The following is a 22,025-nucleotide window of genomic DNA, read 5'->3' as shown; positions in this document are numbered from 1 at the left end:
AGTCTACATTATCACACAGATGAAAATGTTGACTTTATTCAAACATGTATATTTATACAGTTTAATTCAAGAAACAAAGGTAAACTGTAATCCACAATCTGAAATATATATTTATAAAAACAGTAGAAATTAATTTATTATTATTTTTTTTTATATAGACTGAAATTGATTTCCCGCCCCATGCCCCAAGAGTACATTAATGTAGACTTCATTGCACCAATAAGCAGTAAAACAAACTGAAGGAGGAAGACTCTTGGCTGTATTAGCATTTAAAAAGAAGATTGCACTCCCTAAATTCCGGTGCTAGATGCAATGAATGTCTGCTTGTGTTTCCCAACACTTCATTAAAGGACCACCATACATATTATACTACATAGAAGTAGTACAAATAACATACTTGTCCAAATCAGAGGTATGTCATTGTATTTCCCTATACGATGTTAAGTACAAGCTATTGTTCTGTGTTAGCACTCATTTCAGACATGCACCCTCTGTGTGTCTTTTATTAGATGTCAAGACTGGATCATGTTCTGTAGGAGTAAATAAAACCTACCCTGTGATCACACCGGAAATATATTCCAGTCTAAGCTTCAGAAATATGAATATATATTATGTTAGCTCTTTTATGTTAGAAAAAATGTAAAGTCTAGTGGTCCTTTAAGGAACAGCAGCATTAATTCATCTGCAGTGCACCCAGATCCATTTAATTACAAACCTTTTTACAGTTTCAGTGCAAAGAAACGTGATCAAAGTGAAAATGCAGTGTTAACATTCAGGAAATATTTATTTAGTCTCTGTGTTCATACTTAACCCCACAATGCATCATCACACGCTCAATGTTCTGTTTGCCACAAAAGTCTGGTCACAGACCTGTGCGCTTCAGTGGAATGAACTGAAGAGTACAATATCATTCAACAGAAATTCAATGTGAATCTAACGTGGTGCTCAGCTCTTTCTAAACATTCATTAATAAAATTATATTTTATTTGCAGTCATTAGAACAAGTAGGTCAGTTTCTTTTCTGTGTTTGTTACTTGCAAGACACGCTATACACAAGTTGTGATAAAGCCGACACGTTACTCCAACCAATGTCAACAGTGTGATCATTATACTGGCATGCTACATGGAACTTCTGGATGGATACCTGCAGTTTGACAATTCCAAATATTAAATAAAATAGTGCATTTTCATTATACAGTACTGGCAGATTAACTGACAAATAGGATCAATAAAAAAAGGTTGTAGGATTCTTCAATAATATTTTAGTTATGTACACGGACAAAATTAGCCTACTGACAGATTTAGTTTTAGAAAGCCTGCATTTCCGGACCTAAGACCCTCATAAAATGGAAAGCTAAGTAGTTCATTAAAATACACTAACTGTGCAAATAACAAGACTTATAGAATGCAATGTGCAGAACTACTGCCCGTTTAATTGAAAGTAAACGCTTATATTTAAGATGTAGATTTTTTAGAATTAAAGTTTCATCTGAAAAGAAAACTTGAACAAAAATTATAATTACAAAGTAATATGATTGATTATAAAATCTAACTCTTGAAATTACAAGATGTGCAGTAAATGTAGTTACCATTTGTAGAAGTAGCAGTATTGTGACGCTGACCTCTCCCTACAGAATAAGCCTAGATTTCATTTATATTATTTTTGCACATAGGTTAATAATTTAGTACAGTATTTGCTACTGTAAGATTGCATGGCACGGTTCACATTTCAAATCAATTACCACCCTTACACCTAAAGAGTTCATCTCTGGTTAAGTGTTCAGTAACAAAACACTTTGCTTTATCTTAGACTTTCAGACTCCACTGTCTTAATGTCCAACGGTTCGGGCTCCTGGGATTCCTCACTTAGAGATTCGCTGGACAGGCTGATTGGTTCACTGGGGATAGAGGGGGGCTGCGGTTCTGGCGTAGGGGCAGTCTCCAGATTTTCCACTTCCTCCAAGTGACTTATTGAGCTGGTCTCGCTCATTGCATCAGAGTTCCTGGATAGTCTTTTAAACAACTTCTGACCTGATAAAATAACAGAGTAACAGGTTGAAAACAATGGCTTTACAAGGCATCAAAAATAATTTGTAACAGTCTAGTGTAGGGGTATTCAAAATGCAGCCCTCCAGCTGCTGTGGAACTACATATCCCAGCGATCCCTGCCACTGTTTTAGCGTGCCCTAACAGCAAAACTGTGGCATGGCATGCCTAGGTTTGTGTAGTTCCACAGCAGCTGGAGGGTCGCATGTTGATTACCCCTGGTCTAGTGTGCATATATTTAGAAACGGGTGTCTGACCGATCTGTATGTGGAACACGCCAAACATTAGAGATGGGAGGGACACCATTTTCTTATATGAGTACTGCAGAGCACAGGTTTTCAACTCCAGTCCTCAACTACCTCCAACAGGTCACGTTTTGCAGATTTCTTTAATCATGAAAAGGTGAGTTCATCTATTTTGTTCGATCAGTAATTATCCCACCTGTATCCAGACAGAAAAACTGAAAACATGACAAGCTGGAGGTACTTGAAGATTGGAGTTGAAAACCCCCGCGGTAGAGCATCATACCTTTTATTTGTGTGTAGGAGAGAAATTCATTTAGCTAGAACAGGGCTGGCACTTTACATGACTAATCAAACTTGACCAGGGCTGCGCTAGGGAGGGAGGGTGATGGTGCCTTATGAGCCGGCTGGGCTTAGAGCAGACGCGTACCTCTGCTTCTAATCACTTGCAGTCTCCTTTAGAGGAGGAACTCTGTAGCCAGTTATGTCACACTAAAAATAGGGCCTGATAGGAGGGCCAATAGAGGAATCGGGGCTGTACGTGTGGACACTGCACACAGTAATAGGTTCAGCTGTGACTGTTAACTATATGGCCGCGCACTGCTACACTATAGCAACAGGCAATGCTGGCCCACACCCATCGTCCCGCATACAATCTGGAGGTGCAAAAAGAAGGGCCGGACCCAACTGCCTGGTGGGCTGGATTTTGCCCACCCAATATAAAATGGAAGAATCCTTTTATATCCTTGTTTAATCCAGGAAATGTGTGTGTATTTTTCCCAAGGCAGATATGGCTGGCTTTTATCAGAATACTGCTGAAAAATACACAGTTTCTGCCAGCATTACACTGGGTGGACTGAGTTGATTGGACACACGTTGACCGGTGACTCCCAACTTTGGCCATATTCATTCTGTGTGTGACATCTCGACGTTTTTGTGGTACATGTAACACATTTTGCTTGTTTCAATTTAACATTTTTAAAATAATTATTATTTTTATTTAAGTCTAATAAGTGTCTGGTATCAGCAGCCTAATTAGATCCCAGATAGTGGGACCATTTGTCAAACGCTTCCCTTTCAGCTACAGGGGAGATTTGGGACTGGAATTGTCATGACACTTGCTTGTGATGCCAGGGGCTTGGCTTCTCTTCAATGGCAGCTAATAAAATGTACTGGAACAAACCTTGCTGTCTATTGCTCATTGAACCTCCAGAAGATACAACACAACAAGCAAGTACATGTAAGTGGATACATTAGACTGGACATTATATAAATTACATAAGTGCTAAGCAGTATGTATGGGGGATTATTGAGGTCACTACTGTACATGGTACCTGGATGTCTTTTTGCATATTCCGAGGTTGGAGTTGGGGGAGGACTTGTTCCGGTTTGTGCTTTGGACGTATATGTTGTTTCTGTTGATTCTAGTGACCCTATTGAAAAAAAAAAAAGAAAGACTGTTTTATTTTACTAATATGCAGGGTACAGTATGTTGTAAAATTATTAAAATAGCAGACCAAGCACAAAGGGGTTGACTCTGTGTTGATTAGAGAGATATAGTAGGTTAGATTACAACACTTGGGCGGATTCAACCAGCAGCTCACGTTTCATGTTTTTCAGCCAGTTACGGTAAGTATATTCTGTCCACACCTCTATAGGGTGAGAGCAGAATCTGTCCGTAATGTGAAAGCCACCAAGACCCATTCCGATGGCTTCCACATAAATGAATCAGCCCCTTGGACAGCCATTTATATGGGCAGATGTGTTCTCTGGGGCTGTACAGAACATATATTCCGGCATGTATTGTTGGCAAAGAAGCACTTGAAATATGGTTAAAGGGAGAGAGACAACATTATCTCACCTGCTGTTAAGTTAAATGTTCTGCCCTTTGGTGTAGCTTGAACAGGAGAAAGCCAATTAAGCACTGACCCAAACAGAGGGATCTGCCGTAACACACCCTGTGAAACACATAAGATCCAATAGGGGACATTTAAGTATGCTGCTCCCTGCCACTAAAAGAACCAACACAATACTGCACCTCCCGCTTACCTCCTCTAACAGTCGCTCATCGTTGGCCTGCAGTAGTTGTACTTCAGCTTCCATAATGCCTTTTCTGACCACTTCAGTCATGTTTTCAAGCAGCTGCACAGGAAAACACTAAGTAAGTCTGGTTCAATCTCAGCAATAAAAATAAATATAATTTCCATCTCTACTGAACAAAAATTATGTTTATAGCCATGGTTGTAAGGACAAATGTTTTCTCTGATATCTTTTCTTTATCCCACCCAAGCTGACAAAACAACCAACCGGGGTGTACTTAGGGTTAGGCGCACCCCCCCCCCCCCCGGAGACTTAGGTTTAGGCTAGAGAATGGGTGGGTTTGGTTTAGGCACTCAGAGGGGGGTTAGGGTGAGGCACTCCTAAGGGAGGGTTAGGGGGGGGGGGAGAAGATTAGGGTTAGATAGTCTACTTACCGATCGGGAATTGGATGCCTGCCGGTCTTCTGCTGTCGGGATTTGAACCGCCGGGCATACGTCTGACGGTCATTTATAACGATCCCCCAGAAGGTCCCTCAGAGCAGCAGCTGCAGGAAAATTCTCTTCCTGCAGCCGCCCTCACTGTTTATCTGGTCGGAATATTGCGAGCAGATAACGCACAGCCTGGTGTGGTCAGAAAAATGCGACCATGCCAGGCAAGTGGTTAAAAACAATTTTTTTTTGTGCTTAAGAGTTCGCAATCAATACGGCCCCACATTACTTTTTTCACTTTGTAAGTGTGCCTAGTTCATCGCCATTTCAAAGTGGAACCATAGTGCTAATAGGCAGCCATCTTCTTTTGGCGAGTTGCAGAGAATGGGAAAATGTGCCTTTAAAGGTTTTTATGACTCCTAAAATAACTGCTCAGTTTATTGTGATCCTAAAAGTGAGGGAACAATGGGTCTGTCTTTATTACGTTTCACTTTTCCTACATATTTTTATTACATCGTTGAAAGTGCACCTAAAAATACACATAACTGTAAAAAAGGAAAATGCTTCCCAATAACACATTTCTGGGCAGCTAGTGAATTCAGTTTCTTCTGAAGGAAGCAGTGTACCTTACCTAAAATGGATACATTTGCGCAATGTAGGCACAATTATACTGTATAAATGACCACTAATAGACAAACTATGATACAATTTATGAAAATAGTAAAAAATACAACGACCGGCGTCACTAATAATAAAAGTTCACAGTTATATGTATTATTAGTGACGCCGGTCGCTGTATCTTTTACTATTTTCACATTTTCGTTTGGGATTTGCCCCAATCCTTCTTATTAAAGCTGACACCTTTGGGTAGTGCGTCCTGCTATATATACTTTTCACTTTAAATTTCTCACTACAGTATAACACTTTTAGTTGTATATTTATCTGCTGTTGTTGGTTGGTGCCATAGCCATCACATTTGTTCTATATGATACAATTTAGTAGCTATGCAGTTTAACTGAAAAGGTGACCATTCCCTCACCTTACTGTCCTCGCACTGTTGCAATAACATTCAATATGGGTGACAGGGACAACAAGGTAGAAGGGATATCAAGTCTGTCTGACACCATCAATGCCTTTTGGGTAATGTGTGTAGAAGCAGTGGTTCCCTGTCATTGCACTAGCCAGGTGGAGGTAGACCTTAGTGTAAATCCACGCCCCTCTCCCAGTATCATTCCAATAAGCACAAACAGACCAACAACACTAAATTATGTGTACATACCTTTGTGTTTTCCTCTATGTCTCGGCCTATCATTGCAATGGTTTCTACCAATTCAGAGACATCCAAGTCTTCAGCTGCCATGCCTATGTAAATACAATTTTTCACAGCCCCAAACTCAGGTCCTGTGGTAAAGAAAAAAATTAGATGTATACAAGAAAAACAATGATCTACTACAGATAAGGATTTCCTTCATTCACCAAACTCACAATATAGTTAAATCAGAATATTTTGATCTGTGCCATGCATGGACTAGTAGTCTCTGAAATCCAAAATAATTATATATCTAGAGAATGTTCATGCAACCATGGGCCTTGTTCACATACTTGTTTCTCAAGGATCAAACGAAAAAAAAAATACACTACATAGCCAAAAGTATGAAGGCAAATGTAATTATTGTGTTTTTCTAGATCACATTTGCCCATTGCTAACAGGTGCATAAAATCAAGCATACAGTACTGCCATGCAAACTCTGCAGCCAAACATTAACATTGGAATGGGTCATCCTGAAATGCTCACTCAACAGGGCACTGTTATAGAATAGCACATTTCCCTGATAGAGCTGCCCTGGTGAAGTGTAAGTGCTGTCATTGTAAGGTGGAAACATCTAGGAACAACAAAAGCTCAGCAGAGAGGCAGTAGGCCACACAAACTCACAGAATGGGACCACTGAGCGCTGAAGGGTGTAGTGCAGAGGTCCTCAAACTCGGTCCTCAGGACACCACACACTTCCCATTTTCCAGGTCACCAAGCAAGTGTACTCATTACTCACTGACACATTTTAAACGTTCCATTGGTGGAGCTAATTATTTCACTTGTGATTCTGTGGGGAGGCCTAGAAAACATGCACTGTTTGGGGTCCTGAAGACAGAGTTTGAGAACCTGTGGTGTGGTCTACATAACCATTCTTGCGGATCATTTACACCTGTTCATGTAAGTGTTAAAATAGATGTGTTAATGTGACTGGGTTCGTTTGTAATGGTGTATCGGTCAAATTACAGTTATACAGTTATACATATTATTAATTTTGTCCTGTGTAACTGGACTGTTTTAAATAAATGAATATAAATAGGTAAAAATGGAGAGCATTAAAACAGTATTATAGTTTTTAAATGTAATAAATATATTTACTTGAATTGTAGAAAGTAGCAGACAATATAATGCATAAATGTCAGCATTCCTTCTCCCACTTATATTGAAGTGGTCAGGTAAGAGACTACATAAGTATGTGGTGTAGGGTATACAAATAGTCTGACCTCAGTTGCAAAACTAACTGTCAAGTTCCAAACTGCCTTTGGAACCAACATTAGCACAATAGCACCATGTATAATGCCAAACATCAGCTGGAGTGGTTTAAAGCACATCACCATTGGACTCTGCAACAGGGAAAACATCAGTCACCATTTGGCAGTCTGATGGACGAATTGAGGTTTGGTGGATGCCAGGAAAACACTTCCTGCCCAAATGTGTACTGATAACTGTAAAGCTTGGTTGAGGAATAATGACCTGGAGCTATTTTTTATGGCTTGGCCTGGGATCTTTTGATTCAGAGATGGGGAATCTTCATGCTACAGCAAACAATTACTTTGTAGAGGAAGGCCCTTTCCTGTTTCAGCATGATTTAGCCACTTTCATCAAAAAATGGTTTGACAAGTTTGTTGGAGAACAACTTCAGTGGCCTGCACAGAGCCATGTCCTAAATCTCAGCAAATGCGATCCAGATATTATTGTTCTATATCAGTGCCAAACCTCACTAATACTGTTCCCATCAGCCGTTCCAAAATCTAGTGGAAAGCCTTCCCAGAAGAGTGGAGACTGTTATAGCAGCTAAATGGTGGGCCATCTTCCTATTACTGCTCATGGTTTTGGAATGATATGTTCAACAAGCACATAAGGGTGTGATGTTTGGGCATCTACATACATTTTGCATGAATTTCAGAAATGTGTGTGTGCTAAACAGACTAAACTAAAAACATAGGGTCTCATTCATACCCGGTCGCAAGCGCTGAGTGCTCGCAACCTGGTCGATTTAAAAGCCCTGCGCACGCGCCGCACTGCGCGAGCGCAAGCCCCGGAGCTCACTACAAAAGGGGCGGCTGTCGATGGTGATCGACAGCTTGCCCCGTTTCGTAGGCGGGGCGGCTACACAAACGGAGGCGTTCCTGACGGGAAGCCTGCCGTTTTGTGGGCGGCTGCATTGACATCAGCAGTGATGTCAGTGGGAAGCTTCCTGCTCGATCAGAGCAGGAAGCTCCCTGGGGCTTGCGGTTGCTGAGACCCAACCTTAGGGTCTCGTTGTAAGCCCCGATGGTCTTGACCATCGCGACCATCAACCTGGTCCATTAACCCACAGCTTAGCTAGCGACCAGGAGGCCGCACTTAAAAAAAGAAGCGGCCGCCCTCATTCAGAATGAGCGGTCGCTTCTTGCGAGCGCCTCTGAATGAGGACCATAGACCCTTAAGCGAATAGCCTGGATCAAAAAGTCAAGGTTCTAACTGTTTCGAGCAGATAGACTATTACGCATCTTTAGAAAACCCCTAAAGACAATGGACCCCCACATGCCGACAAGACATGGCCCATGGGGTGCTGCAGTTACTGTGTTATGGTGTAGGATATTTTCAGTTGGGAGGCATTAGGACCCGATACAGCTGCAGACTGGTGGCCACTACATAACCATTCTTGCGGATCATTTACACCTGTTCATGTAAGTGTTAAAATAGATGTGTTAATGTGACTGGGTTTGTTTGTAATGGTGTATCGGTCAAATTACAGTTATACATATTATTAATTTTGTCCTGTGTAACTGGACTGTTTTAAATAAATGAATATAAATAGGTAAAAATGGAGAGCATTAAAACAGTATTATAGTTTTTAAATGTAATAAATATATTTACTTGAATTGTAGAAAGTAGTAGACAATATAATGCATAAATGTCAGCATTCCTTCTCCCACTTATATTGAAGTGGTCAGGTAAGAGACTACATAAGTATGTGGCAGAAACAAGCTCTTTACACATTGTGGAGCCTCTTTTGAAATAGCGCCGGTACAATTCTTATCACTCAGACAGGACAGTCTCTTCTGTAGGACAATGCGCCACCGCACAGGTCCATAGCCAACAAACTATGGCTGGATGAACATTCCTCAGAGTTTGGCATCATAAGTTGAGCCCCTTGTTCGCAGGATTTAAAACTAATAGAACACAAGTGGGATGCCGTTCAACATGCAATCAATGTCATGGTTCCACCACCGGCGAATATTAGGGAATTGTGGACAGTTATTTAGGAGGTATGGTGGGCATTAACTACAGAGAGCTTGTGGAATCTCTGCCTTGTAGTGTTGCTGCTGTAATCCGATTGAAAGAAGGACCTATGCATTACTAGAGAGGGGTCTCAGTTTTTCTGGCACATGAGTATTAACTCCCACCACACACAACTTCATATATTTCAATGGACACAAACACACACATCTCATACTGCAAGTCATAGTGGGCGCAGATTAACCCCCTCCCTATAATAAGGATGTTTGGAGACAAGGACCTCTCTCTGCATAATCTGCAGATCCTTAAATTGATAATATAAAGTAGAGATTGCAGGTCTATATCTTCTATAAATAGATCTACATACACAAAATTGGTCATAATTTAGATAAACATTTATTTTTTTTGATTGCAGATTAATTTGACAGATAGGCCTGTCTATCTAACTATTGTGTTACAGATTGGGTTAAGCAATTAATGTACAGTGTGCTAATTGGATTTAATGAGTCAATAATATGAACAGCTAAACTAGGGGTCAGGGAACTTTTTTACCTTTTACCCCAAAACATATTTAGATACGCCGACGTTACCCCCTTGATTTGAAGGGAAGGAAGTCATATAGTAGTGCCCCCATATAATGCCTCTGTAGTAGTGCCCCCATAGTTATGCCCCTGTAGTAGTTCCCCCATAGTTATGCCCCTGTAGTAGTGCCCCCATATAAGGCCCCTGTAGTAGTGCCCCCATATAAGGCCCCCATATAATGCCCCTGTAGCAGTGCCCCCATATAGTGCCCCTGTAGTGCCGCTTGTACAAAGAAAAAAAAAACACCTTAATCCCCGCTCCTGTATCCGCCGCCATCCTGTCCACCTGGCTGCTCCTCGGAACTATGGGAGAGACGTCATGAAGTCTCTAGCATAGTGCGCATGGGGAGAGCCGGATGCTGGAGTTCAGAAGAGAACTCCAGCCTCCGGCTAACGCGGTGCTGCATGGAAGGAGCCGGGCGCCCGCTGGTGGTAACATCTCAGTGGGCGTCTGGCTTAGAGCCTCCCTGCGGCGCCGGGCTGGAGGTCACTGGCGCCGCGCCAGTGACCTCCATTCCTGGGGGCAATGATTAATATGCATGCCCGGCTGTCCGTCCATTACCCCCAGGAATTTCATTTTTACCCCATTTGGGGTAATTTACCCCTGTTCCCTGACCAGTGAGCTAAACTGTAATTTTCCACCACTCTTCACGTAAAAAAAAAATACATAAATGAAATATGAGGTACTCATTTGCTAATGACATCTACCTATAATTAAGCAGAAGGGTAGTTCAACAACAGGGAGACTAGGTTAAAATAATCATGGTAATTAATGGCTTAATATTTCAGAAAGATAAATGCGCTTGTTTTCTACGCAAAGACACATAATCAATACCGGAAGAGAATGAGAGATCGGACTCCAATTCATTTAGTTTCTTCAGCAGTGACACATTAATCTTTTCACGTTCAGCTTCTCGTTTGCCGACATCCAGTTCCTCACTTACATGCTCGTACCTATGGGGAGGAAACCACTTGAGAAAAGAATATTGTGTACATTTTGCCCAGGAACAGAAAGGGTGCTGATAGGATAAATGTGGTCAGGTGAGGAGGAGGTGAACATACACTGATATAATATAATAATGTAATAGTAAAAAATGAAGTAAAATGGAATAAAGCAAAGTGGCTGTCATAGACAGCCAGAGAAACCCTGACAGCAAATAAGGATTTTATATATATATATATATATATATATATATATATATATATATATATATATATATATATATATATATATATATATATATAATATATATATAAATAAATAAATAAAGGGGAGGAGCTTTTACCTGTGACCTCTATATTTTATTTAAGCCAGTGTCCCCCAATTAGATGCTACAAAAATGTCTATACATTAGATGTAGTAACTGCTTATATAAAAACACAGGGGCCGATTCAATAACAGCAAGTCGCCACCGGAATGGCTTTGTGGGATAGGTCTCGCTCTTTTCTGCCCACAGCCAATGGAGGTGTTACTGTAATTGCTGTCATATACGCAGCGCACATCATGTAAAACTGCTCAAGTGTAATTGTATCTGCTCCACGGAATTTTATAGCAGACATAATACATTCTGAGAAATACCGTCTGCCTGAACTAATCATAGGTTTTCATTAGTTTCTATTACATCACCTCTCCTCCAAATTGCCCACACTGAGCTCTTGAAGTATTTCCAGAAAAGTTGTTATACAAACCCATCTGCCATTTTAGTAGCACTTTTCTAATTATATTCTATTATATTAATGTGTTTCCGGAGGCGGGGTAACCAGTGCTCTGCACAGTAGTCTTGTGCTCTGTAATGCTGCCATTCAGTCTTAGCTAAAGCTAGTGGTGCTTGTGTTAATAGGAAGTATGTGACTATGCAAGCTAATAAGTAGCCAATGGGTCACACACTCCCACTTGTCCTGAGCACTGAGGGAGTTCAGTTATATAAATTGTGCCCATAAGTCCTACGGGTGGTGAATTGATGACATCATTGCCCATCTGCACTCTGCCCTGCACTACAGAAAAAAAAATTCAAAAGTGCCTAGGGATGGGAGAGATTGAGCACTTGTAGAGCTAGAGGTTGGGGGAAGGTCACTAAAAGTGCTCATCTCCCAATCCTGGCACTCAAACGGTACCCACATTAGAAGTGGGATGTCCCCTCTTTTAAACAATCTTGCCCCTTAGAAGCTAATTGTTGATGATCACATGTGATTACCAGGTATTACCCTGACATTCCAGAAACATTAAGAAGACCAGGTATGTGGAAGGAGCTTCCCCATCCTGGATCCAATAAGCTTAGGGACATCATCAGAAAGAGCGGAGTACTCGCTTTCAAATGATAAAGCCACTTAGCAGTTGTTGGTGATCACCAGACAAAATAATTTCTCTATATTACAGAAATACTAAGAGAGCCAAAGAATGAAGAGAGGGCACTAAAAGTGCCCGATCGCCACCATCCAGGCTCCTCCCGATGAGCAGTATATATTAACACCCTGCACTACAAGAGCGTTACTAAATCCAGAGATAAAGTTGGTTATACACAAGAGCGTTACTAAATCCAGAGATAAAGATGGTTATACACAAGAGCGTTACTAAATCCAGAGTTAAAGATGGTTATACACAAGAGCGTTACTAAATCCAAAGTTGGTTATAATGTCCACATTACATCCCCCCCTCATTCTGACTTCAATAAACTAACTAATTTAATCAGTTAGGTTGTCTAGTTTCCAAAACTGTTCATGATGTTGGGTAATTCATACTATTCCTACACATTTTATACTTTTCCTTAAATACTTTGCAAACTAGTTTCAACTAAAAGGACATTTATAATATCTTCACTTGAAAATGGAAATGTAAGTGGGTGTCAAACCCTGCTTTTTGCCGTTCTGAAAGAGTGGACCAAAGAACCACAACGTATTTTATTAATTTCTCAACGCTATTTTCAGCCATTTTGGATAGATTTTATTTGCAGTGCCAGGTGGCATAAGCAGATTTATGTTATTTTCGGAAAATTCAGAGCTTTCAGAAAATAACACGGTACAATGTGCGTGGGTACTGCATAAACAAGCACTGATATTGGAATGTGACCAGCCGGAAACGTAGCCTTAGCGGTGACAAGGTTAAAAGATAATAACTAGAAGTCAACAGCTTTATAATATAAAAGCAAAAACGTTGGCATGTAGGATAACAGTTAATGGCATTGTATTAAGGAAGTTACACAATACTACTTTTGGGCTGGAGAACAAAGTAAATTCCTCCGTACAATTTGGATAACATTAACCCTAATCGGTACAAGTACCGAGTAGCTGGATCACTTCTAGTACTACCGGGGCCATTTAGTGCAGTTGAAATATATGATTGGACACATTGGACATTTTGGAGTTGCATGCGTTAGGATAGTGGGACAGATTCCCAATACTGCAGCCTGAGGCCTCCATTAGAACTGAAATTCAATTTGAATCTGTACACTCAATCATGCATGCAGTGCAAATACTTCACTTTCACTTAGCATTCTTTTGTTCTCTTACATATATAAGTAAATTGCAGTTTAACTACAGGTTGAGTCTCCAATATCCAAATATTCCGAAACAGAATATTCTGAAATGCTGAATTTTTTTGGCATGACTGAGATAATGAAACCTTTGATTGTTGATGGTTCAATGTACACAAACTTTGTCTAAGGCACAAATTATTACAAATAATGTATAAAATGACCTACAGGCTGTGTGTATAGGGTGTATATGAAACATAAATGAAATTCATTTCTGTACGCAAACTTTGTTTGAGCCACAAAATTATTGAAAATATTGGATAAAATGACCTGCAGGCTGTGTGTATAAGGTGTATATAACACATAAATGCATTGTGTGTGTATATTTGGGTCCTATTCCCAAGATATTTCGTTATTAAGTGCAAATATTCCAAAATACGGAATATTCTGTTATCCAAAATACCCCTGGTCCCAAGCATTTTGGATATGGGAGACTCAACCTGTATATATTTTTCGCAATCTTGCCTCAAAACATGTTTAATAAACCCTTGAGCCTGGTTTCCCTACAGTACCTTAGAATACCAAGTCCAGCCCAGCTGTAGTCCACAACATAGGACAGTCCAGCTATCCTTTCCACTTCTAGTCTGAACTCTTCTTTCAGCTGCAGTGTATTCTGAATAACAGGGATTTTCATCCTTATACATTCCACCAACTGATCGACATCCTCCGCTGTGGTGCCTAGAACTAATGACAAACATACAGTTATATAAAAACACTGCTAAAGTGGACATATAATGAGTTACTGAACATTAAAAAGGAAGTAGTATGGAAGAGGGGTATGGGGACCCTGTGTTTAAGGACTGTCCATGTTATATGGGTATATCCGCTGTATCACAGAAAACTAAACCTGCATTGCTACAGCTCTGTTTGTTAAACTATATTGTTAATGCTCTGCAATTTCAATAAGTCATGGTGACCTTTCCAGGTTTATTTATCTGCCATAAATCTTATATGGAAATCTAACAAAACACATAATACAGGATGTAATAAATGAGCATCCAATTCAGCTCGTCACGTTGTTATTTCATGTAGACAGCAATTCTAGAAGAATTCTAAACAGATTCAAGAAATATTTCAGAAGGCGAAACTGGTCAGCGAGTTTAATCTTATATGGCCAAGTATAGCCAAGAGTTAGAGGTGTATTAAGCCACTGTCGATGTACAAAGTTAATAATGCATTTCATCATACAACCAGTACCCATAACCCTCCCCCTAACCCACCTTACCCGCAGCCTAATCCTTAGCCCTCCCCCTAACCCTAATACTTACCGTCGGGATGCCAGCGCCGGAATCCCGACCGCTGAGATAGTGACTACATCCCAGTGCACTACACCAATATCTATGTGAATAAGTCCTTTGGGTGCACTCTGACACAGACATTATCCCCATCACCAAGTAGAGAGATTAAAACTAACGTAGAACGAAACATACCTGCAGAGGTCATCAGGGGATTAAAGCGCACACATGTGCCTTCATCTTCCAGTTCCACTATGTCCACCCCACAGGATGGAACAAGTACAGCCAGCTGTTCTCCAAGCTATGGATAACAATATTGTCAGTTACAACTCATGCTTCAAATACCTAGCAACATGGAACCCATACCATACAGCTGTACAGTGAAATCCCCAACACAGTTCTAAAATAAGTGTCTTACCCACTGATTCATAGCATCACTCTCCCTCTCAATGGTGCTCAAGCTCAATGTGGAGTCTATAAAACCCAAAACACAGTTTTATTTTAGAAACATAACTAGGTTATTTTAAAATGTATTGTAATATTGAAGTTTATAGGATAGTTCCAAACCTGATTTTGAACCCTCGTGAAAGAATTTGAATACCACCACTGGTGATCTTTCATCATGTTCAACCTAAGACCGAAGAGGAGAGAGTTATATATGTGAGGTTTAAAAATGCATTTGTACAAGTACTACTGCCATACAGCAGATTGGAATGGGTATGTAATGCCGGTTGTCAGGATGCCTCCTGTCAGAATACCGACAGCGGCATCCCAATGGTTGGTATCTTGACAGGGGTCAGGGATAAGTATGCTTACCCTCCCCCTATAACCCTCCCTTCTTGTAGCCTAGCCCTCCATACCCCGCACCCTAACCCTCCCCGTTAGTGCCTAACCCCCCCCCATCGTGCCTAAACTTAACCCTCCCCCCTTAGTGCCTAACCCTAACAGCCCCCCCCCCTCCAGTGGTGCCTTGCCCCCCACCCAAACCTAACCCTGCTACGCTCCCTAAACCTAACCCTCCGCGGCTAACCCTAAGGGCGCCCCGGAATTACCTCGGCGTCGGGATTATGATAGGCATCGGTATTTCGATGCCCATCTTAAGTTCCTTGTCGGGATTTCAGTGTAGGTATCAAGACCGGCGGCATCACAGCCGCCGGTCTGATAACTACATCCCAGCAGATCTATACCATGCACTTTTCACTGCAGTCTCCTGTTCTACGCTTATGTAGAGCTGGCTGAGAAGAAAGCCTTGGCATTCTTTAACTTGCCAGTGTTACTGTACGGAATCACAGGGGTAATTTGCAACTGTACCCAAGTACACTTTAGACAGTGCTGCATATTTAGAAAAATTCCTTATCTGAAAAAAACCACAGGCCTGATAAATTACTAATACGAGAACTCACACCCGTAGAACAAGAATGGTGGCAATAAGTATGCCGAGCAGTTTAATTTGAGACATAGCAATTACAAGTTAGGTGTGTTCCAGCTTTACAGGTGCTTATAAGCAAGGCTCTAAATTCAGTACACTACCAACGGTGACCTGTGCTTACCATGGGTTTTATAACTAAAAGACGCTCATTGGTGTGGCATAATTAGTGTGAACCAGATTCAGTATTAGCATCATGTTATGACCCACCCTATAAGAGCTTATATCATACACAAATGACTGAGGTTTTAGTGCATACTGTACCGAAGTTTTGATGGAACTCAAATTCTTTAAACTTTCCAGCAGCCTTTGACTCTGTTAGCGAAACAAAAGTGAACATGTAACATGTGAGTACGGTTATAGGGAACAGCTGACTTTACACATTTTACTGCACACATACTTTTCATAGGTTATTGTTTGTTTGTTTTTTTAAGCCCATAACCTTTCAAATAAAGTGAAAGATACCTTTGTACTATCCATTAAGCATTCTTGTTAGCATATATGTGTGTGTAAATAAAATATTTATTACAAACTCACTTAATGATGCAAAAGATAATAGTTATCTGCACTGGTTCTAAAATAGTTGAACTGTGAATGTTATTGTTCTATTATTGTATTGCAAACTACGAGTGAAGTAAAAGGGGTACTATAGAGCAGGGATCCAAGGACTTTTGGGGTTTATTCAATAACATGATGCTTAGAGCAATGCAATTAAATAAAAATGGATTTTGAAGTGGTTGCAGTTTCTGAATTCATTTTCTTTCATTCCTTAACCAACCAGTAATAATACACTGCAAATAAGCCTGTAAAGCGTGGGAGTTTAGAAAATGTTCCAATCAGATCTCCATTTTAAAAGTGTCCTTTACAAGAAGAGTAACGGCTAATGGAGCATACACACGGTCAGATTTGTCAGATGAACGATTAAACGATTTGAACGATTTTACCAAAGTTTTGAACGATTTTTGACTGCATTAAAATGAATGGAATCGTCCAAGTCTGACTGCAAACACATCAGATGTCAGAAATCGTTATCTGACCATCGGGAACGCGCATCGTTGATCGTCCAGGCATGTCAGATATGAACGATTTTCCTTCAGATATGAACGACTGAACGATTTTTAAATCGTTATCGTTCATATCTGAAGGAAAAATCTGACCGTGTGTATGCACCATAATAGTAAGAGCCAAGAGTGACCTTCCTTCTATAGTAAGAGCCAAGAGTGACCTTCCTTCTATAGTAAGAGCCAAGAGTGACCTTCCTTCTATAGTAAGAGCCAAGAGTGACCTTCCTTCTATAGTAAGAGCCAAGAGTGACCTTCCTTCTATAGTAAGAGCCAAGAGTGACCTTCCTTCTATAGTAAGAGCCAAGAGTGACCTTCCTTCTATAGTAAGAGCCAAGAGTGACCTTCCTTCTATAGTAAGAGCCAAGAGTGACCTTCCTTCTATAGTAAGAGCCAAGAGTGACCTTCCTTCTATAGTAAGAGCCAAGAGTGACCTTCCTTCTATAGTAAGAGCCAAGAGTGACCTTCCTTCTATAGTAAGAGCCAAGAGTGACCTTCCTTCTATAGTAAGAGCCAAGAGTGACCTTCCTTCTATAGTAAGAGCTAAGAGTGACCTTCCTTCTAGTGGTAGAGGCCACCTTGTACCAACAAGACATTAATGTAAGAGCTAAATTAAGCCGCGTCCTTCAGGGGTTTATAGGAAAATGGCTACAACCATCCTGTGCTGACAAACAGAGTGAAATCAGAATCAAGTAAATATATTGAGTGTCTGTCTATGAAATTTCAAGTTACTGAAAATAATGTTATTATTCATTTTAATCTGAGACGCTGGCTGGAGTCGTCTGACGTAAAAAGACGCCTCCAGCCAGCGTCTCAGATCAGATACCTGCGTCCAAAGATGCAAAATGGGATTAACATTGCGGAACTGCTCAGCTGGGGCCAGGAAGTCTGCGTCGGAAGACACAGACCCTGGTATCTGCATTCCCACAATATAGTGGCGTCACGCCTCCGTTTTATGGAAAGGTCCCTGTCTCCGCCTATTCTCCATCCACAAACGGCCCAACCTGTCAATCAGGCTGCGGCTACAAGGGCACTCCGACCAAAGTCACAATTGCATCGCAGCACATGTGCAGTGCGGCTCAGCGTGTGCGCAAACCACACACACCAGAGTTGTATGCAAACCATCGGGTCAGAATGAGGCCCTAAATCAGTTCTTGGTGGGACCTCATGAAGTGTTAGGAGCAAAATTTGTGTTTTATGGTTTGCATGCAGGAAAAATACTGAGTACCACAAAAATTCTGTGCAGCTTTCTTCTTACACTGCATTATAGAGTTGAGCTAAAAAGCCCCTTCCTTTCCTCAATAAATCTGTCTGCGCATTTAAATTGGTTTGGCCAAGGTAAATAAATATGTATCACTTATCTCCGGAATTCCTCCTAACTCTAAATGAAGTCATGTATGATATGGGAATAAAACAGACGTCATTATTTTGTGTGCTGTAGTGAATACCTCTAAATACAGATTGCATTTTCTTTAATATTTAATCTGAGTGATTGAGGCTTATAACAAACATTTAAGGCAGAGGTTCCCAAACTCTGTTCCCAAGGCACCCTAAAGGCCCCTACACACTAGACGATATTTTGAACGATTTTGCAGATTCCAATGCATCGGAACAACAACTCACCAAGTGTATACGAACTATGCACGCTCCCGCAGCGGCGTCTGTCGCAACTTCAGGTCTTTTGTACATGCAAACTCATTAACGATTTCCCATAGATTGTGCAGTGTGTATGCTCTACCGAACGACCAGGCGATATGGCTACATTATATAGTTAACGATCTAAATTTATCTAACCACCAAACGATGCAAGATATATCATTTGGTTGTTTGTTACATTGCATAGTGTGTATGCACTAGATCAGTAGTGTCAAACTCTGGCCATCCAGCTGCAGTGGAACTACACATACCAGCATGCACTGCCAGTTTTGCTACTAGGGCATGCTGAAACTGTGGTGGGGCATGCTGGGATGTGTAGTTCCACTGCAGCTGGATGGCCCCAGTTTGATACCACTGCACTAGATCAAGGGTGGGCAATAGGCAGCCCTCCAGGTGTTGTTGAACTACAAATCCCAGCATGCCTTGCAACAGTTTTAGCCTGGCCAAAAAACTGTTGCAGGGCATGCTGGGACGTGTGGTTCTACAACAGCTGGGGGCCGCTTATTGCCCACCCCTACACTAGATCGTGCGCCCGAGAGGTCAAGGGAAATCGACATTGCATAATTTGCAAGTTGTCTAGTGCACTGCTGAACGCAGACTCCCGATGTTTGGGAATCTACGCAGGACCCATTCTGTGAGTGTGCAGAATGGATCCTGCTAACTCGTCCGCAGACTGGAGGCAGACTGTCAGTGATTGACAGTCTGCTGCCGTTTGTGGGTGAAGAGGGGCAGGCGATGCCCTCAGTTCCCCGAAACGGAGGTGTGTCACTGCCGTTGCGGGGGAGGGAAGAAGCCAGGATCTCCGTCGGCTGACGGAGATTTCCTGGCCTGTTCCTCTAAATTGCGGCATCCGGCTGCAGGAGCCTATGGGTCACCGCAGCCGGCTGTTGGTACGCAGATTATCCGGTGCTGCATTGGACAACGCAGCTCGGCTAAGAAATGCACAGGTGGTGTGATGCCTCCTGGTGCCTTACCATATCTGCAAGGATCGCAATTGGAAAGCTGCCTGCATGCATACATCATATACAGTATCTATAGCCTGCGTGCAGCTTTGCAATTACGATCCTTGCAGAATCAGGCCCTGAGTTTGGGAACCTCTGACTTAAGGACATGCTGAATTTTCAACCACATAAAAAGGGATCTGTGTGCTACAGCCAACATGACATATGCAGGGCCGCAACTAGGGGAGGGCTAAGGGGGCACGTGCACCGGGTGCTGGATTGGAGGGTGTGCAGCTACGAAAGAGGGGAGTGGCGGAGTCTCTGCAGACCAGAAAGCAGTGCAGCGTGCGCAGGACACAGACAGAACAATATGACGGACGCTACTTTGATCGGGGATGATGAGCGATCTGAGGGCTGTTGCTGGCTCTGGCTCAGCAGCATGAAGGGGGTGTGCGGGATGTGAGCGGGTGCTGTGTGGCCTCAAACACACCGGCAGCACTGCATTCATGGTGTAATGATTGCAGCCCATTCATTACACCAAATTACTGTCTTGCCCCGGGTGATGAAAATCCTAGTTTCGACCCGGACATACGATAAAGCCTTGTTTTTAGTATGCCTGTTTGTGATGAAAGATTAGGAGCACATACACTTTTCTTTTCCTCTGCGAATTGTACAGTTACCACAGTGCCAGTTACTGAATCCACTCTGACTGTATCACATGGCAATGAATGGGAATGGCAACTATTTTTATACAGTGAAACACTCCCTCCTGATTGGCCTCAACATAATCCAACGCTGTTCTCGTTATCTATTCACATTGATCCAAGAGTTCACTCACCTTGAAGGAATGGTGAAGATGTTTTGTAACAAACACTCCAGAATGAATAGTATACACACTTACAAAAACAGTGAGTGAAATAAGCTGCACTAAACCAATGACATTAAAACTTTTTTATTTTTAAACTCCATGTATACGGAGCTAGTCTTTCTGTTAAAGGGAAAGTATAAGAACAAGTTGAATGTTTGTCATTGATTCCCAATGAGCAGCATGTACCCCACATTGTGTCTGTGGTTATTACAGGTCAGATGCTTGGACCGGCTAGATTTTAGCCTAGCCTTTCCCACTTCATCCAAGCCGACACAAAGACACACAGGAATTAACATGCTAAAATACTATGTGCTGCTGTTTATAGGCTATTGATTCTGATGGTTTAATGTAATCACTTTACCTCCTGTTTGTCTGCCTGTCCCTTATTATTAAGAATTGCAGCTAAAAATCACTGTAAAAGGTGATGAGTGACTTTTACTGCACATATAAATCTATTACGTATAGCCCATGGCAGAGGGAAGCTGCTTACACCAGCTGGAGTAAAGGCATGGGGACATTTCAGGAACTGAAGTAATGAAAATATGAAGATAAAGTGGAGACAAAGAAATATTCTAATTGTACTTCCCACAATGTTATTTTATTCTCTTCTCATAAATGCTATACTGTTTTACGGTAACGGCTGTTATTTTTGAACTTGTAGATTTTATTAGAGACTCTAGAAGTAGAGTTTACACTATGCCTGGAAATGTATTCATCAACATAGCTAAAAACATAAGCAATGTAGAGACATTCCATCCATAGAATGTATGGTTAGGTACATACCAGTTGAGATGTATGTTTTATCCGCTCAACAATCCCATTATGACCAAGATATTGCAGAGATAACCACAGTGGCAGAGCCCGAAGCTTCTCCACAGGCTGGCTTGTAGTGAGCCCGGCAGCAAGAGACTAAGGGAGACATTGTGGAAATGAGTTAACAGAACGCAGTGCAAACTATTCACAAGCACAATGAGATACATTTTTACAAAATACAGTAATTGTTCCTTTTATGGCAGGAGCCGTAATTAATTGTTCCAGTACTGAAAGAGGGAGGTATTTCACAAAAAAGTAATAGGGTGTGCAATGTTTTACTTACTCTTATAATTTTAGCTATGCCATCACTCACCGCTGGATGTAGCATTAGTTGCCATGTAAAAGGAGAGAGTTATGGTATATCTTACCCTTGTTAACTCTCTTTCTTGGAAGTCCATAGGGTTCACAGGGACACAATGGGGTGTAGGTGGTACTCGGAGGACCAGACACCGGTAGAAAAGCTTTTTTCAATCCCAGGATGCTCCGGTCCTTCCCCCTATACCGTGCCCACAGCCCGAAGGCAACTCAGTTTTGTTGACAAGCCCAAGGCAGGAGCAGGATAGGAAAGAAAGAAGACTGGTACACTGAAGAATCACACTCACACAGAAATAGGAACAATGGACC

General features: G+C 41.5%; 1 protein-coding gene across 1 annotated transcript in view; it reads right to left on the bottom strand.

Moving 5' to 3' along the window:
• Positions 1–200: 200 nt before the first annotated feature.
• The window catches only part of PDXDC1 (pyridoxal dependent decarboxylase domain containing 1), an 87,257-nt gene continuing 65,432 nt past the window's right edge, over positions 201–22,025 (bottom strand). Inside the window, exons 12-23 of the mRNA XM_088474219.1 lie at positions 21,372–21,497; positions 16,327–16,377; positions 15,204–15,267; positions 15,055–15,110; positions 14,832–14,937; positions 13,914–14,085; positions 10,707–10,825; positions 6,036–6,157; positions 4,338–4,430; positions 4,150–4,246; positions 3,623–3,721; positions 201–2,031 (exon numbers count right to left, since the gene is read on the bottom strand). Coding sequence (XP_088330345.1) covers positions 1,802–2,031; positions 3,623–3,721; positions 4,150–4,246; positions 4,338–4,430; positions 6,036–6,157; positions 10,707–10,825; positions 13,914–14,085; positions 14,832–14,937; positions 15,055–15,110; positions 15,204–15,267; positions 16,327–16,377; positions 21,372–21,497 — 1,335 coding nt within the window. The 3' untranslated portion in view covers positions 201–1,801. The remainder of the gene's footprint in view (positions 2,032–3,622; positions 3,722–4,149; positions 4,247–4,337; positions 4,431–6,035; positions 6,158–10,706; positions 10,826–13,913; positions 14,086–14,831; positions 14,938–15,054; positions 15,111–15,203; positions 15,268–16,326; positions 16,378–21,371; positions 21,498–22,025) is intronic.

This window comes from Taudactylus pleione, unplaced genomic scaffold, assembly GCF_031769625.1.
Source record: "Taudactylus pleione unplaced genomic scaffold, aTauple2 ptg000149l, whole genome shotgun sequence".
In the NCBI taxonomy this organism is placed as follows: Eukaryota; Metazoa; Chordata; class Amphibia; order Anura; family Myobatrachidae; genus Taudactylus; species Taudactylus pleione.
This window is presented reverse-complemented; position numbering and strand designations above follow the sequence as displayed.